The sequence below is a fragment of the Hippoglossus hippoglossus genome, chromosome 13 (assembly GCF_009819705.1).
Source record: "Hippoglossus hippoglossus isolate fHipHip1 chromosome 13, fHipHip1.pri, whole genome shotgun sequence".
NCBI classification, from domain to species: domain Eukaryota; kingdom Metazoa; phylum Chordata; class Actinopteri; order Pleuronectiformes; family Pleuronectidae; genus Hippoglossus; species Hippoglossus hippoglossus.
Window position 1 is genome coordinate 12,561,992 of NC_047163.1, and position 19,207 is coordinate 12,581,198.

General features: G+C 44.4%; 1 protein-coding gene across 1 annotated transcript; it reads left to right on the forward strand.

Annotated features, from left to right (window-relative positions):
- The first annotated feature begins 1,774 nt into the window (after window positions 1-1,774).
- On the forward strand, window positions 1,775-18,605 carry oafa (OAF homolog a (Drosophila)). The gene is made up of 4 exons (XM_034604616.1): window positions 1,775-2,611; window positions 14,937-15,071; window positions 15,163-15,343; window positions 16,784-18,605. Exons 1-4 carry the CDS (start codon window positions 2,312-2,314, stop codon window positions 17,056-17,058), a joined length of 891 nt encoding a protein of 296 aa, XP_034460507.1. The 5' UTR covers window positions 1,775-2,311; the 3' UTR covers window positions 17,059-18,605.
- Window positions 18,606-19,207: the final 602 nt, after the last annotated feature.

The window sequence follows — 19,207 nt, forward strand, 5'->3', positions numbered from 1 at the left end:
CTGCAGGCAAACAGCCTCACGGAGCCACTGCACTTTGGACTTCTGCCTGTACGAATACAACAGGACAAGTGCAGCAAGCAAGCACGGGATCAAAATGACTCCTGATTATCGGAACGAAGGCAGCAGGGCATGTTTGTTGGCAGTGGGTTGTCTTCACGAGGTTTAGTGAAATGTCAGATTTGACATGTGTCCCGTGACCCGTTCTTTGGGTCCAAGTTTGGTCTGGGGCTACTTAAACCGCTCTAACTGAGATGTAGCCGCAGAATACCCGCGGCCTGACAAAGAGGTGTGTTTGCCTGACCTCCTCTCCCGCACTCTAACGGGATCCAGGGCCCAGTTTGGTTTGCCAGGCCCGGCTAACCATGTTTGCTCGGCTTTATGGCCTCTCTGTTTGTTTTCCCCTTCACTGAAGCGTCCACCTCTTGGTCTCAGCAGCACTCGAGTGCGGCCACAATTTTGGGGGGGGGGTGGGGGGCGGGGGGGTCACCGGCCCGGGGGGAGGCCCACCCAGAATGCAGTGCATCAAGCCACGTAGAGATAGCACACCACTGCTCAGGTGGTTGTAGGTGCTGCAAGGATGTCACCCTCCCTTTTGCAACACACACACACACACACACACACACACACACACACACACACACACACACACACACACACACACACACACACACACACACACTCACACAATGGTAATCAAACATTGGATGTGGCTCTGGCAGCTTCTCTTTGTTTGGCAGCTCTCACCTCAGGCTCGTCAAGCTCTTCCCCTGAGGACGTCATAAAATTTAATAACAAGTGCCACAGAATAAAAGAGGGACTACATTTCTTTTTTAACTTCAGCTGAAACCTGTGAATCAACGATGTCTTCAAAGGTAATAATTGACATGACAGATTTATTTCAGAGGGCTGCTATCACAACTGAACTCATAAATAAAGAGTGTCAGGGATTAGATTGATCCATTAGATAAACAGCTGAGAAACAACAGGGGGGGGGAATTCTAATTCGTTTTTCCACAACTTAGTTATTGGAGACATCAGAGAGAAAATAGTAGAACATCCTACACTGCAGTTTTCCTCATCAGCATGTTGTTCATTTACACATGTGGAATCCAAATATACAACAATAATATTTGATATGCCCCCAAAAATAAGTTTAGAAGAATTCATCCAGTGCTATTTTCATACAATCACACGAGTGAACAAAGTTAAGGAATTCAATTTAAAATTGAATTTATCGTATTTATGACTTAATATCACAAGGAGCCTCAAGTGGCCCTGACCTGCAAACCACAAACACAACAACTAATCACACGCAACAACCAATGAAGTAGCACAACACAAAATCAAAAAACAGGCCATCGAATCCCCCAAAATACCAAAACAAGTCAAAATATGTATGTTTTGATTTGTTTGTGTAGTTTTTCTTATTTGTTGTGTTTTGTAAATTGCCGTTGAGTTCTGTGATTTGTCGTGTTTTGGGTTATTTGTTGTGTTTTGTTTTTTGATCTGTTGATGTGTTTAAATGTTTTGCTGATGTATTTTTTTCTTTGTTGTGTTGTTTTTTATCTGTTGCGTTTTGTGGTTTGCTGTTGTGTTTAATGTTTTGATTTGTTGTTTTGTTTTTATTTTGTTGTGTTTTTTTATTTATTTTTTCATCTGTTGTTGTGTTTTGTTATGTGTTGTTGTGTTTAGCCCTTCAGGGTCCACCACAGTGATTGAACAACTCCTAACTTCACCTTTGTTATAATAGTTGGATACATCAGTGCAGCCTGCTGCTGGCTGCAGAGCGATCACATGAGGCCTTTAGGGGGATGGGCAGACTTTTCAGAGGGTGGTATAGCTTTAAGAGTTTACTACCATCCCTACACACACTCTCACACACACACACACACACACAACAGAAAGTTTGGAAGCGGTGGGATACCGACGGGTAGGAAGTGACGGGGGAGCACGAAGTGTCGAGGGAGGAATAAAAAGAAGACGTGACTATCAACAGAAAGCAGAATGAGGAGCAACGTGCGAGTGTCGGCTGCCGCTGTAGCGCGCGGGGGGGAAACTGGATTGCGCACGATCTTATCAGCGGACACACACACTTTCAATGGAGGTGAACTCAGCTCCTACAAGTGAAAAAGCAGAGATTTCAGAGAGGGGGATTGTCGTCCTGATTTCCATGTAATTCTGGAAAGTGCTTGCGCTCAGGAGGAGGAGGAGGAGGAGGCCATATGGAGGTGCGACCTGCGAACTACAGCCCCGCTCTGAATATGAAGGGAAAGACTTTTTGCGACAAATCCCAGAGAATAGTTGAGGGGAAATGAACGCAGATCTGGGGCACTTCACCTCGGTTTTCTCCTCTGTCGGGTCGGGTTGTGCGTCTTTGGGGATGTGTGCGAGTTGCGTCTCTGCGGCTTCAGTTCGGATACTGACGCGTCTGTGCGCCCTGGTGCTGGTGGTCGCGGTGGGACTCGGGTCGGAGCTGCGGGTCCGCGTCCGGCTCGTTGACGGACTGGTGACCGAGGAGGTGCTGGAGGCGGACAGCGAGAGAGACTTGATATCAGTGGAATTCAAGCAGGGAGATGGGACACTCATCACTTTTATGGCGGACTTTAAACAGGTGAGAGGTGGCAACAACTCAAACTACACACTTTTACGCACCGAACATGTTCCCCCTGCGTTATTCTGACATATGATGACGATGATATTTTAAAGTTGCTATTAGCAAGTCTCAATCAGAACTTGTTGCACCTGAGTCCACTCCAGGTTCCCCAAAATAACTGAGGTGGTCCCTGAGTTCTCCACGAGGTCCTCAGATAAAACAAGAAGTTAATCCTGTAGATAAAGACTCAGTTTTTCCAGGCTGCAAGACACATCTGTAGAATGCGCTTAGGGTCCATCATCAGTGATGTTCCTGGGGTCATTGGGGGGGGTTCGGGTCTCAACATCTGACCCCCTCACCCAGGTGACCCAATAAGGGTAGATCAAGTCCCAGCTTGCATCCCAGTAGCAACAATCCACAATTTAGTCACTGTTAGAATTAGGCAAGATCCCAAATTACCCAGTTCCTTGTTTCACTTGAGAAACCTTGGAGACATTTCAGGGAGCACCGATGAGCCCCAACCTTCCCTTCCACCTAATTGGTCCCAGTCAGGACAAAACCGGATCATACAGGAGTTTGTTTGTGATTCACATAATCTCAAAACCTCTGTAAATCCAAGTTGTGTACCAAGATGTAATCCAAAAACTCAGTTGTGGCAAATAGGAGTAATGGGTCCACTTGTTTACCAGTTGTTCTCCTTTTTCTTGAGGTACTTTCCTACACCATTTTTTTTGTGATTACAACATGAGATCAGCCCCGAATCTATAATCCATCAAAGCTCTAATCAAATTACCGCACTTGCCTTGTGGTTCCTACTTAATTGTTGCAAGGATGCAGGGTCACCAATGTGAAAACCCTCAAACGTCCTGGAGTAGATGGTGTAACCCAAGTAGGGCTTTGGTTTCATTCATCCTTTTCCATCCCGGCATGTGTCTCGCGGAGGTCAAGACAGCTGCTGCTCCTCAGATGTGGTTGCCCACAGACCCCAGCGGCCCTAAAACGCCTGCCGCTCGTGGGACCAGCCCAGAGCTGAGCACCAGCAGCCATATTTAGGATTCTTCTAAATGTAGACAAGCTGATCAAGCGTCCCTCCCTGGTCGGCACTGCATTTGCGATTTAAAAAATTTTTTTTTTTTAGGGAAGATGACACTTTCACTTTTGACAATCACAACTCGGTCACATAAATGTCAGAGCTGGAGGGAAAACTACAACTGCTGAGCATGAGGGGAGGGGGCGCTCACAGGGGCGCACAGAGCAAAGGCATGTGTCTGTGATGGTTGCTGTCACACGGAAGCTGACAGGCTGGCGAGATGTGAAGGGGGAGATTTACCAGGATTAAGTGGGCATGTCTGACCTTTTTGATCTGCACGTCTGGTTCACTAACCAAAACAGCTAATTTAAAGTTGAAAGAGAAGAGGCCGTCACCCCCAATCACTGGTGACACACCGATATAAAGAGACCTACACTGATCTGTGAGCAGGGAGCCTTCGCTTGGTCGTGCAGGCGACCAGCGTTGCTGCGTCCCTTGATGCATGCACACGTGCTTGCACACACGAGGGCTACATGTGCACATATGGTTTTGTTTACTTGAATAAAGCCAACAAGAACCTCTTAGATCACTTTACTTTTCCGTTGCTTGATTTATCTGCTCCAGTTGTAGGTCGCCCTCCTTGCCCCCTCCTTCTCTTGCCGTGGCTCTTTCTCCCTCTGTCCCCCTCCGCGTCTCCTGCTTACTCCTCACCGCTCTCCCCTCAGTTCTCCTGCATGTGGTTTTTATTCAGCTCTTGTGCAGTATCTCCAAAATTGATGGAAAGTTGGATGAGCTGTCACTTCCAGCTGCCATGAATATACAGTCCAGATGAACGCATGTGGGAAGAAGAGCGTTTTAACAGGGATGTTGAACACTGGAGAGATTATAATGGACTTCACAGCCAAAGATGGACTCTGTAGCCTACTGGTACAAATCTTCTTTTGTTACTTAGGATAAGTGAATGTAACTGATCAACAAGCATTTCCACTTCTGTCTTTTATTCTTTAAAGTCTACCATCTTTAACAGGATCATTTCCAAAGAAAGGGTTCAGGGATAATCATCAGACAGCCAGCCTCTCGCTCCTTGGTGCTTTGTGAATACGTGGCAGAGATGTGATGGTTAAATGTTGTAGCCATTAGAGACTGGTGGAGTGCTCTGCTGGATGTGAGAAGGAAGTTTAGTCAACCTTATCCAAGCAATGAATCACTGTGAGAATCAGCCGCACTGTGATTCCAGGAGGGTTACGTTTGCTCCGATGGCATGTAGACATATGGAAAAGATAATGTGGTTCAGCTTACGCTCGACACCTCGGTGTCATGTTGAGTAAAAATCCACATGTACGTAACACATGAGAATTACGTTGAAACCACTGAAGAACTCTAACATTATCATTTTTGATTATTGTCCAAGAGCATTTGCAGGTTACAAACATATTTCCAACAATGTTAGAACTGGGAGAAATCCACAATTTTATTTGAGGTAACAGGACATCTCATTTTTGACGTCTTTTAATCTGCATCATATCTACTTTACCTTTTTATTTGTCCGTCTCTGCTTTAACTTTTGGGGCAAACGATGCATGATGAAGGTAAAATCCATTTTTTTCCAGTTAGCCAATCTGCTGTTTTCTCCTTCTACTGTTTTTATTGGTCACTCGTACTGGATCAGGATGAGTCATTACCATTTGCTGAGTAATGTGAATAAAACCTTAATACATGACCTCATCCGTTGAACATGATTTGACCATAGGGTCGACTTTTCCACAGCAATGGTGGTGAAGACCACAACCCCCAGGATCCCACGCTGCTTCACAATGTCCTCAAACAAGGACTTTTGTTATGGTTTTGATTGAGAGACCCCGAGCTATCAACATTACATCCGGCACATTTATTTGAGTAGTTTAACTCTCCTCCTATCTGGTGTCACAGTCGAGAATTTACAGCTGAATCTTTTCTCAATTATGTGAAATTATGCAGCAATCTGTGTGATAACAAGCTGTGGCAATTTACAATTGTGCATCACACGACAAATGTGAATGCAGATGCGCTGTTGTAACCTCCTACTGACAGTTGTTTGTTATTTGCGGATCTGCTTTTTATTCAACCACAGCAACAATTTATGGTCCAACACAGTCACAGACCTTGAGCTGAACATAAACCATGTCTCGGAGATTAATCCCAGGAAAACCTCTCACATATTTGGAGAGGCTGTTTTGGGTCGTTCCAGATGTAGGAACTTTGTCAGAGGTTAATCAGTTTGTTCTCCGTGTGTCTGGCTTTCATGTCCAACTAGTGGGTTTGATCAATGCAGGAATGCGAGTGACTTCACAGGCCCTTTCTCGGCTGAGTTCACACTTGAAGAAGGTCTCATTTCTGGGATGAAATGGTGCACATCCTTCATGCACCTTGGCTACAGTATATAATAGAACATCTGAGAGCGCTGTTGGAACAGTTTTGTGCCTTTTGATAATATACAAGTAACCCTTTGGTCACAATGGTGCAGAAGGATTTGAAAAGGCTATTCAAGCTTTCTATATACACTGGTGTTGTCAGCTCATGTTCAAACAGTCTGCTGTCATCAAAGAAATGCTTCAGTAGTCAACGTTTGAAGTTGGATGTTGTCTGCTTTCAGACAACATGGGGCTGTATGTGAGAGTACAAATGATCGAGTCAGTTGCACAAGACATTTTGAGGAAAATTATGAAAATGTCAGAGTGAGTCCATGTGGGAATACAGCAGGAAAATTCATAGCGCGTTAGAGGAGGCGTGTTGATGGCGTTTCTAACGGGCGACACTTGCAAAACTTCAATTTCCTTGTAGAATTTCTTGTCACCACAAAAATGAATGTTATGGCTGAGTCAGTATCTCCTCCCATCATCTTCGATGTGAGAGATTTCCCCTGCGAATCTACATGTATAAGTTATGTCATGCCTTCTGCATCACCCAGACACCATCTACCGCCTATATGCTCCGAAAATGTTCCTGTAGTTGTGAACGCATCTGACGAGACAATCTCCGGCTCCGCTCTTCATATGTGAAGTGCAAACTCTGGAAAATATCTTGAAAATTGGGTGCGGCATGCTTTAGACAACCAATCCCATAAAAAAAAATCACATCAGTTTTGCAAAAGCTTCAGTATTATAAATAATACAACAACATTAAAATAATATACAACAACAAAAAACGTTTGAAGTTTTGGAGAGTTTGTTCTCGGCATGAAAGTTGTAAATGAGTCTGTCAGTGTTGACACTGCATGAGCGACCTCTTGCTGTGCTGGGTCAAGGGAGTAACAGATGTTGGGAAGTCACTCGACTATCTCACACTATCACGTTAAATGGGTCTGGATTTTGTAAACAATGGCGCCACGATGTGAATGAGCACGTCTGCCGCTTGTGTTAATTCAGCCTTTATGAAGCGGATTGAGTTGCGGCCTGGGGCCCTCCGATCAGCTCACGCTGTACTGTATATTCTGATGTGTATATTGTCTTCAAAGTACAGCGGCTTTATGTCATTCGCTCAACAATGAGCTTGCTGTAAGGATGAGCTGAAGATTCTTCACACACCCTCATGTGCTGTGTTAAAAGCAGAATGGGAGGTGGGAGGCCCCTCTCCCTTTTGGGATACACAATATCTGTGACCCATTTTGGCAGGTGACCATTCTTAGGTCTGTCACAGCCTTCACTTACTTCACCGCTCATCAGAATTGCAGTAACTAGTGCAGTGGCCATTCTAAACATGCCCGGTTGCTTTTGACTATGGTAATGCTGGTTACAGCTTTATTTCTGAAACTGTAAAAGTGAGCTGTAGTAATTGAGCTGTGGCGAGTAATGGCCGACTGCTGCACTCCACAGAACCACGAAGCTGCGTCACCGCTGCTGCACAAAGGGCTGTTCACCTGTTTAGTGAAGCTCGACTTGTCCTTCCCGTGTTCCTGAGTATTGCTTGTCCAAATCGCAGCTAATTTGACACTGCTCATCCTTGGGCCCTTATCAATACACATCCCAAGTGTGAAGCCGATAAGATGAACGATTCTCAAGATGCGTGAGCCGCATACAGACAAACCAACAGACAGAGATTTGTGGACTTAGTAGATAGTGGAATTTGAACTGTAGCCATTATGCAAGCTTTCCTGTGTGGGGGCGACCTTTTGGCAAGTCAATTTGTTCTTTTTTGTTTCCTGGGAAATGAAACCACTGTTAATTGTTGTTTTTTTTCCTGACTGCTGGCTCATTACATCAAGTACAAGTCGGTGCAGTCACCTCTGGGCTGCCACACCTTGCCTTTTACTCAATCCTGAAACACCATCCCACTTTGTCACTTGCACAAACTTGTAAAGACTTATTGTTTTACAGGTACGTGTCACCTGCTCCTGGAAATGTTGTTGTAACACACTGTGGGGGCAGATGATGACTTCTCCTCCGAATTGCTGGGAAAGGTTACAGTGAGTCATCTGCGAGTCACCATCAGTCAGTGAACTCATCCGTGTTATAACTTCGGCCCCAGAGTGATTGAAAATGAAACTTCTAACATTGCGTTTCACTTCTTCCTCCGTCAGCACAATGACTGTTCAGATATTCAAGCTGTTATTTGTGTTGAGCTTTCACTCAGAAGACTCCTACTTCCTGCTCAAACCTCCCTTGTCATGATGATGGCTCTTTTCTGTGTGGGAGAGAGAGAACACTCTGCAAATAAGTTAATGATAAAACAACATGTGGGATTCAGACAAACTGCCCTGCTCTTACTTTTCAAGAAAATAGTCCCTCATTACTTAGAATTAGATAAAATAAACATTTAATATTATTACAAATAAAAATCTGGATCTAGTGAATTTAAATGTAGTTTCATAAGAGGACTGTTGGACCATGGCTTTAATATATGTACACTCTGTGACCTTTTTAGTTTATATATTAAATTATTGCAGATTTTGGGTTCATATTAATTAATTTCTGTTTACCCCATGCATTGTCATTCCAATATGTGCAGGCCGGCGTTTACCTTTCTAAAGATGGACCCTCTTATATCTGTCTCCTAACCCCCCTTTGTTCCGGCTGACTCTGAATCCCAGTGGAAAAAAAGCCTCTTCTGTGGCCCTTCAAGGCCCCACATGGGCCCCTTTGGCCTCTCGTGGCCTCGGTTGATGTCTTTATCCGTGATCCTCCCCCCGCCGTACAGGCCAGATGTTCGTATGTAATGCTGCTGATAAAGAAAAGGGCTTCCCATTCCCACAGTGACGCAGGGGGAGACAGGAACAGCTATCATTCACACGTTCAGATCCGTTTTATTCTTTCCTCCAGTTGATCAGCGACAGTCGAGTGCACCGGGCTGCACTCACATCCTTTGATGGATAAGCAGACAGCAGTTGTGGCTTGCACTGTGCATAGTTGCGATCATTCAGAGGTTTGAAGATCACAGTTGGCAACAAAGAGCTAACAAAGGGTTTACTCTGCCAGATCTTCCGTTTTGATCCCCGCACAGTGTCCTGAAGTGCACTTTAGTCAAATCTATCCATGGCTCTGTCCTTTTTGGCTACTTTACACAGAGGTACTGTGTTTAACTAGACTCTGCAACCTCGGTGACAGTTCAGTTCAGTTCTTTTGCTAAAGTTTAAAGTCAGTGACAGTATTACACCACCCCTGTTTCTTTGTCAAATAAACTGCTCTTGTGTCACTTTTCCAGCCATAAAACAGAATTCCGACAGTAAATGTTAAGAAAAAGAGCAAAGAAAGTAAGTTTAAAAAGTGCTTATAAAGAACACTGTAAAAAGTAGATTTTTTTTTTTTTTCTATAAAAGAAACATTTTATATTCACATTTTCCAAATGTAATAGAATATTATTGCTAGAAGAAAAAAATGTCCGATGTCTAAATAACACCGTATGCATATATGAATTTATTTATATATCATATTTGCATACTAGGCTTTGAAAATATAGCGTTATTCATATATCTGCTTTTCCCAAAAAGTATTTCCTATATATAGTTTGAGTTATACCATTTGTTTTTATATTCCTTTGCCTTAAAACAGCTGTTGGTGTTTGTCCAGCCGCAGGATATGAAAGCTGTGGGTCAATGGTTAGAGGCAGAATAGGAGTGAAGCTGTCTCTATTGTTTTTTCCCCTTATCTTTCTGCCTCATTTCCTTCCCTGTTAGCACTCGCTGTTTGTCTCTCATTTCCTGAATGCAAAGTCTCCATAAACAGTTTGGGTGTCTGGATAATTGTATCCAGATTGTGTGTGAAGAAATGGTTCCCTCAGTGTGGCCTGCACATATTTTACACAGGTTTGAAGCATTTGGAGGATTTAGTAAAAGCTTTTGGTGCGTTTTTTTAGTTTCGACTTCTGAGTTCATGTAAAACACTCGAGTATTAAAACTCCAGCAGGAGGCAAAGTAAGTTACCTCCCAATGTTGCCAAGAAAATAGCCAGGGGGAACTCCTTTCTTTCTGTGGTCTCCCGTGTTTGCATTGTCCCTTCACTGCCACTGTTTACTAATTGGTTCACTCTTTGGACAGCCAGGTGTGACCAGCCCAAAATGTGACTCCACATTCCTGCCTTCGGAGCCTCTGTAATTAGCTTCAACTCAAGCATTTCTTCGCGCAGCAGCTTTTCTCCTGCTCCTTTTGTCTGTCTCACCCTCTTTCACCCTCTCTCTCTCCCAACGTGTCCCTTAATCCCTGCCTACACCTGTGCTTTCCCACCGCGCTCCGCTCATGCACCACGGCAAACATCTTCCCCATCCCAAAATATGGTAAATCCATATGTTGTTTTTAGAACGGAGTCAGGACCATTTAGTGAGGTTGGGTGGTCTCAAAAGTCAATACGAGGTTTCATCTGGTATCTTACTACAAATACAAGATTATTGGATCCACGGCATTTTATGAGCTTTTATGTTTAAGTTCCATTTTCCAAAGCATCTGTACGTGAGAACGCAGAATTCTGTGTCAGTTGCTCCAGACATATTATGGAACTTTTCCTGCCAGGCCCCCCCAAGTATAATGTCCCAGTGAGCCCACGTGAGAATACATCAGGAAAATGTCCGGAAAATCTAGTGAGCAGGGTCGGGCTTGTTGATGTCGTTTGTAACACGCAACGGACGCAAAACTGAAAAACCAAAAAGAATACAAATATATCCGGATGGAAAAGAGGTGCCGTACAAGACAAGACGTTATTTGGGGAGAGAATGAGATTCAAGGGCTTTTGGTGATAAGCGCCAATGCCAGTGTCGATATACTGTAAACAAAAACACGTGATTTCCACAGCAGAATTTCGATGACATGTCCTGCCTCCTGCGTGCTCTACCCAGACGACACCCGGCACCTGAAAGTTCCAGACATTTTCCTCTCTTTATAGGAGAAAAACAAACTCCAGAAAATACCCAGACCCTATTTTCTGGACATTTTCCAGAAAATGGCTTTTGCAGGCTCAGTAACCACTTTAAAAGAGGAAAAACAATAGATTTAATTTGTTTTAGTTTTTTTTAATAAATCCATCTTTATGATTTCAGCTCTACACAACTACTTTAAAAGGTAATTTCCGACCATTGCACATACCCATAGAGACCCACTATGATTTCAAGTGACTCAGAGCATGGCTGACCAGCAGCTAGCCATCAGCCTTATCAACAGACAGGGTCTTAGAGGGGATTGGAGAACAGGAAGGACTCGCTGCACAGGGGGATAGCTACTGGTACACTGTGTGGGTTGTGGGGGTGGGTCGGTGGAAGGGGGTCTGTCCCAGTGTGTGTGTGTGTGTGTGTGCATGCATTTCTGTGAGTTCAAAAGTCCATCCATGCATGCAAGTGTGAGGTGGCACAGTTTGTATGAAAATCCAAAGTGAAATTTTTATGTCTTGTAGTATTTCACTGTGACATTTAAACTGCTCTTAGCCACAGAAGCCTGGTAGAAAAAATACGGTTATTTTTCTTCCAGTATATGAGCTTCACACAGCTCTGATTCTAGGAGCCAGTAAACCAGGTACATGCTCCATAAAGAGACTGCATTTGGCCAGGTGGGTTACAACTACAGTGACGGAGAATGTTCTCTGTAAATGGCACCCTTTGAGTGTCTGAATAGGCTTTTGTGCACCTCATTAAATAATCTGGCCCACCAAAGGTAGCCACAAATGCAACAGGCCCCTGCCTATCTCCTGTTTAACAGGTCTTAGTATGACCCACATGTCAGGTTGCATGAATACAGACTTGTGTTTGGCTGTTGGCCAGCGGTAGTTTGTCTACAAATGCACTAAGTCCCCGGTGTCAAGGAGCAATGCTGAGGAATCTGTACTTGGGTGGATTATTTATAGCCGTGCTGACATTTACGCTGCTCTGGTGGGGACAAAACTCAAGGCAACACTGCCCTTTGATTATGGTATTGCCCGTCTCTTTCAAGAAGAGGGAAACGTCACTCTTTTAATTCTTAATGTCCGTACCTGATGATTTTCTCTAAATGCTGGTCTGCAAACCTTTCATTTAATGAAGGTCAGAGGAAATGCACTTTTAGGTGGTGACTCACTTCCCTGATATAGGAACAACCACTTCTTTAAGCAGTAGTTTCTGAATTTAATTTGACTTTCCCTTCAGTTTCGAGCTCTGGCAGGTTGAGTTGACTGTAAAGTTGCAGATGTGTTTTTCTATTTTGATGCATCGCCAGCATTAAACTAAACTGCGTTTTTTTTATACAAGCAACATTTGACTGAATCTTTATATAGAGTGCGAAGGTTCTGCCACAACAGGAAACTGTATGTTACCCACTTCTGCCCTGCCCATGGACTGAATATAAAGATGGATGACAAAAAGTGAAGCCAAAGCATCTCAATCGCATGTTAGTGGACGGGACATGAACCAAAAAGTCAAGGTACCCATCAATTTCTTTTTTTAATAGGTGGTTTCTGTTATTTTCGGTTGTTCTAATCACAGTGATGTTTGTTCAAGTGCTCATCTTTACAGTCAGTTTGGTTTTGATTAGTTATTTGATTCTATAGATACATGATTGACAGCTGAGACTGACTCGTGATTGGTCGGTCGGTGGGACCTCGCTGCCAGGGCTCCACCCCCTGTGCAAGATGGTGGCATTGATAACCGTCTCTCCTCATCAACACTTTGCACTAGGCTCCGACTTGTTTGGATGCCGCCTGTCATCACAACAGCAGTGCACATTTCACTCGTTTTACCACCTTTTTCTTTTCATCACACTTTTGAGTGTGTGTCTTCACCAGCGAGTCGGCGTGTGCATGTGCCAGTGCTGGTTTTCAGGCAGTGAGTCTGGTCTTGTCCAAACAAACGGTTGAATCCAGCAGCTTCTGTCTGGAACAGAGATGTGGCAGATGATGTCATTGTTATTACTCTATTGGCTGGCAGAAGCCGCGCTGATTATTATCTCAGCTGCACCTAAACTGCCGGGATATCAACACTGGTTTTGTTTTTTAGCCATTTAAGCAATCGTCTGCCGACTGTAGCCTCATATTTAGCATAGAAACAAAAGAGTGGTGTTGATTGTCTCTTCTTACTCTGCATAAAAAGCCTAAAAAAACAACTATTCCCGTAACGTGTCCCATTGTGTACAGATGGTGTCGTGTACAGATGGTGTCGGGTTAAGTTGCATCAGAAAATGTTGTCGCCACAGTTTGCACCGGTGCCCTCCCCTCGCCTTTTTGGCCTAAATCCAAATGCGTGGCAGCAGAAGTAGACAATCATTAATCTGGACACATAATGACACCAGAGGAGGAGGCGATCTCGGCGTCCACACTTTGGCATTAAGCAAAGTTCCAAAGAAGCGGAGTTGGTGGGGTTCTACCCTGCTTCTCTGTAATTACCCAGAGAGCCCTGGGGCAGATCCTTGTGGCTGAGACGAATGCCTTCTCTCTCTCTCTCTCTCTCGCTCGCTCGCTCGCTCGCTCGCTGCCTACACACACAGCGTCCCAGTGTAGCGCCATGTGTCTGCAATATGGGAGGTCTGGAAGCCGTGGCCTCCGCGTCTCCCTTAACTTGAGGGGAAATGGCACTCTTGCCCGTCTCCGTTCACGATGATATATCAGTGCCTCCTCTGGTCCTGACATTCTCTTTAATCAGCCAGACTTTGTTCCCTCTGTTAAAAACAACAACAAGAGTACTGGGTTATTATCACAGCATGGCAACATCTGAGCTATTTAATTTCTGTTTTTTTTTTTTTTTGAGTCTGAGTTTTTCATAAAGAGGCTCACAGAGATCTGTTGGAGGGAGGGGAGGGTGGTGATCCGAGGTTAATATCTCGCAAAGCCTGTGAATCAATATTTGCTCAGTGATTTGCTTTCCAAAGGTCAAATAGCATCGCATGATTGTCTTGTGTAATAGCCGTGCTTGTGTTGTACGCCTGCCAGAAACTCTTTTCACAGATGGAAGTGGCGCTCGGGAGGGGGAACCGGCGTGCCCACAAAGTAGAGCGTAAACACTTTTTTCGGCAGGTTGCATTGCTTTCCTGCCAGTGCGTACATTCTTGCATGCAGGCGGTGGGACCCTCAAGCTCGGGGAGGACTCGATGGGGTTATCTCTGCTCCCATTTTATCAGCCGGGTTCCTCCTGCTCGGGGAGTGACAGCCTCGGTACCACTCCTCCTCTGAAGCCTGTTTGCTTCAGACGGGTGTGTGAAAAGCGGAGGAGGGGTGTTTGGGACTGTGTGTCTTGGAAGCTGAAGCCGAGGAGGGGGGGGTGGTGGTGTCTGATGAATAGGGAGACAGGTCTGCTCTGCTCTCCTCTCCCCACTGCTGGAGCTTCCCATCATTCTTTGCCTGACCTCTTACGGAACTCTTTATGGCCTTTGGCAGCAAGGTTTTTGTGTGCGTGTGTGCGCGCAAGTTCTCCGCTATCACCCTTTTCCTATTTCTACGGCTCCACATAAAACAGAGCGGTTAAAAAACTTTTACGGCATGAGGGAATCGCGGAAAAGTTTGCCATGAAACGGGCCCATGAGCCTTAATTTGACAGCAAAAGTAACCAGAGCGTGACCGGAGCGACGTCTCGCAGGCGTACAGACAATAAAAAAGTATCAACAAACTGTCAGATGAAACTCTATGGATGGAGAGAACATAAACTCCCCTTTACTTTGAGCCGACGGTTGTTTGAGCATCTTTGAACTCCCCCATATTGAATTACTTTGTGTGTCTGGAAAAGTGCTGCATCAAGTACCGAAATGGAAAGACTATTTGTTCTAATCTGTGTGAGCCTGCGCATATAAACAGTAAGTTATGACAACCTCGCCTCTCGGACCACTTCAATGTCGTCTGGGAACTGTCTGTGTATCCGTTCAGCCAGCCAGACATCTCTCATCTCGCCGTGTCTTTGCAGGATGTGAAGATATTTCGGGCGCTGATTCTCGGCGAGCTGGAAAGAGGGCAGAACCAGTACCAGGCGCTGTGCTTCATCTCTCGCCTCAACCGCAATGAGATCATCCCCAGCGAGTCTATGGCCCGTCTCAGACAGGTACGATATTGGAGGCGACATTTTCAGCCGGGTTACTCATCAGTTGAATGATCACATTTGAAACGCTTATTATCCTGCACTGTCTGCTCAGAAAAACCCTCAGGCCATTCGCTTGGCAGAGGAGCGGCGGGGACTGGAGCAGCTGACCATGAGCGTGGCCGTCAATCTCAGCCGGGCCTTGCAGCTCAGCTCCCACATCCACAACATGTGCAGCGAAGCCCGGGAGGCCGTCTACACCAGGGAGTCAGATGTCAAACACTGGCTGGACAAAGGTCAGTGGTCATCGTGCCGTTGTTTTATTATTGAAATCTTTTATAGGTGGATTGGGCAACATGTTTGTCTGTTGGTTTATCTCTTCTCTGCCACCCCCCCACCTCCCGTTATCTCTACTGACTGTTTTTATCCCCCCACACTGTCCCTGTCATCCGTATCTCCTCCACACCTCTTTCCTCATGTCAGTGATATGACTCCGCAGTTTATCTCTGTTTTGTTTTTTTAAAGTGATACGGCTACATCACTCTTCATTCTCCCCGTAGCTGTTTTTAGACATGAACCCTGGAAAATTCACATGAGAAGAGCACAGCAGGAGATTGTGCTGGTCAGACATGTGCACAATAACAAGGATATGTCCAGAACATTCAGGGGAGGGCCGGTGCCCGGGAAGAGTGTGAAAGGAGGCAGGACGTGACGTATAAATTTCACTGCTGAAATCATGCCTTTTTTAAATTTTTTTTATAATATCGACACCGGTATTAGCCCTTATCAAAAGCTCTCGAATCTCGTTATCTTTCCAAGTTGACATCTTTGATAGCGTCCAATATGTGTATAGTAGTGATGCAGGGATTGCGGTTATATGTAACCAGTAGAGGTGGAATGTTCATGTGGGTGTGGGTCTCTAAATTGGAGAAAATAACTCCTTTGGGTGGGTGATGGGCGGATGAGTCGAGCATACGTGTGGATTCGGATGTTGCCAGAGCCGATCTGTGCATCTCAAGTGTAAAGATATTCGTATTGTTTTTAGTTTTTAGTGTTTCGTCTGTTGCGTATTTTATAATCCATCAACACGCCCACTCGCTGCACAGGGAGTTGCCAGTAAAAGTTCCAGAGAGAGTTTGAAGCTGCTGACATTTTGCGTCCTCTTATGCAGCCCCTCCATAAAATTTCTGAAAAATGTGCGGACTTCAGTGCGTGTCTGAAAGCAGCTTAAGTCTGTTCTTTTACTTTAGAAAACCTGAGTAGGTACATTTTGCTCATTCCTCTAAACTGTCTGTCCACATTCCCGCTTCCCTGAATTTAAAACACAGTGATATAGTCTTATCTAGCCATGGCCTTCTTATGGAATCCAGTGGGATCCTGCATCTTAATGGCAATGAAGTCCAAATTGTCCCGGCTGAGGAGAATCCATACGACAGCACCATTGTCCGCTGACAGCACTGTTGTACAGGGAACAATGTTGATCGTCATGGCTCACAAAGCTCTCTTTTGCATTAAACAAGCTGTGCACTGGTATCTGCAAAGAGAATCACAGTTGCGTCTCCTTTGCATGACAAAGCATCCAAATCACGGGCACCGTCTCCCTCCTTTTGGCCACTTTGTTTACCCTCTTCAGTTCAGTGAGAGGGAGTGATTCACACAGCTGTATGATGGCATGCTTTTTGTGTATAACGCTGCACCCTCTGATAATAATGCCCCTGCTCCTGTCTGTGTCGTAGGCGTGGATGGCTCCATATTCGAGGTCCTGCCCGTAACGACGGAGGCGCCCAGCTTTCAGGCCTGTCACTCCACTAAAGACTTGTGGCAGCCCTGTGTCTGCACGTACAGCCTGCGCCTGGAGTGGTACCCGTGTCTGCTGAAGTACTGCCGCAGCCGGGACACCACAGGTAGAGGCAGCACCTACAAGTGTGGCATAAAGAGCTGCAGCAAGGGCTACCATTTCACCTACTACGTTCCCCAGAAGCAGCTGTGTCTATGGGACGAGGAGACCTAGCGTTTGTTTCTGGACGGGCGAAGCAAAGCGATGCTTCCCCACCCGTGCTGTTCAAAGTGAACACAGCAACACTGGACCTCAGTTTATGTGATGACAAGTGAGGCGGTCTCAGATGGGGAGTGGTGAGATCCAGACGTTCCAGCTGAAACGGAAACAAATTCAGGTTCGCAAATGAGACCAAAACCTTCACGGAGGGACAGATGCAGCACATTGTTCGAAGAGACTAATTCAACTTTCTGGGAAAACGACATATCAACAACTACAATGTGTCTTTGCCAAGAAACTCTTTTGTGCCTTTCTTTTTTTTGGGGGGGGGGATATGACGGGAGCAGTTGACGGAGACCAACAACAATAACCTCTCGAAGAAGCTACTGTATGCACAAAGCTGGACAGTGCGTTTCTGCTCAATTAAATACAAGCAGAGTCCTACTCTGACACAAAGGAGTTATACAAACACACTCTTCCATCCTGATGAAGGAAGATTTGGATGGTGGACGTCTCCCTCTTCTAAAGCTCTGTGAAAAACCTTTTGTATATCCAGCTAAATGCCTGTTTATAACAATGTAAGCTGGCTGACAAAGAAAATGTTTCTTCAATGCTGGGCTTTATTTATTTTAGTTGCAAAGTGAAATTATGGAGGACTATTTTTGTATAATTTTTTTTTTTTAAATAACCTCATCCTTTTCTCCTCCTCTCTTTTTTTTCCAATTAAACTAGCTCTTAATCTTACATATCCAAACCACAGGTCCTCAGTAGTAGGACGTATTCAAACACATTTCAGAAACATTTTTAACCTCCTGGTTAAAATCCAGATGTCGCGTTACTTCCACGCCTGGTTTATCATTGTATTTCAGTTTTAGTTCGGCTTCCCCCACCACTCACATCCCACGTCTGTTTCCAGTAAACCAAAGTCACAAGTAAATGCTGTCAAAGGGGGTAAAGTTTACTTTTTAGAAACAGACTCTTCAGTATGATGTTTTCCTGCAGGTTAGCCTTTTTTATAATCTATACTGCCATCTACTGGTCATACAGTGTTTCTTGTGTTTACGGTTTCATGTCTCCTAAATGTTAATAATTTATACATCTCATATCCCTGATTATTTACAGACGTAATTTAAGGAGCACTTCTTAAACTTGTTGGACCAAATGTCATTATTCTCTCTGTCTATTCCTTTGAGCAATAGTTTGGAAGTATGATTTTTTTTGGGGTTACTCTAACCTCCATCTTCATTTAAGTATTTTCTGCCATATCAAAAGTTCATTTTTTGTTTGTTATGTATGTCCTGCTAACTAAAGAACCAAACGAGTGAAGCATTTCTAATCGTGGCCTTTTCTGGTGATCAAGTGCCTTAACATTTCCACTGATATCTGTGCTATGTAATTATGTAGTTTAAGTTGTTAAATATATTTCTTTTTCTATGAAAGAGTTCTGAATATGCTGTAAAAAGTTGCCATAAGGAGAAAATGAAGCAGTTAGGTGGTGTTCCATTTCTGAGTTGTTTTACATGAATTGTTTCAATAAAGTCTTTCCTTGCACTGCATACTAATACTGTGCTTATGCATGTTTATTATTATGACTTTATTACCTTTGCGAAGGAGGTTGTGTATTTATGTTTTCACCCGAGTCCATTTGTTTGTAAGCGAGATTACACAAAATCCACTTGACAGATTCCTTGATGGATGCGGTAGGGGTCAGGGAAGAACCCATTCCGTTTTGCTGACATTGCGAGAAAGGGAACTTTTCAACATTTACCTAGATTTCTTGGAAAATAATTATTGGATCTTGACGAAAAACACATTTAGGGGACTGATATTTGAGTGTGTGCAATTTGGTGTAGATCCAAATAAATATCTGGATCTAGTGGAATTACATGTGCTTTCAAAAATGGACGCGCTCTATACTGAGTGCCAGTCTTATTGGGTTACTATGTGAACACATAATAAGCATATTAAACCTATTGGATACTGGATTATATATGTGATAATATAACATTAACTTCATACCTCAATGTGCTCGAGTTCAAATAACATTTACTGACTCAAACCATGAGGTCAAACACGGGTCCAGCTGGAACGATGGGACTGAATGCCTTGCTTGTGGACACTTTGGCAGGCCGTGTCACTAGGGTATGAACCCAGGTCAAGCAGG

Coding starts and splice junctions, on each gene's coding strand:
- oafa (XM_034604616.1), top strand. CDS start 2,312: ATGAACGCAGATCTGGGGCACTTCACCTCGGTTTTCTCCTCTGTCGGG. Junction 2,612..14,936: donor TTATGGCGGACTTTAAACAG/GTGAGAGGTGGC, acceptor GTGTCTTTGCAG/GATGTGAAGATATTTCGGGC. Junction 15,072..15,162: donor CTATGGCCCGTCTCAGACAG/GTACGATATTGG, acceptor CTGTCTGCTCAG/AAAAACCCTCAGGCCATTCG.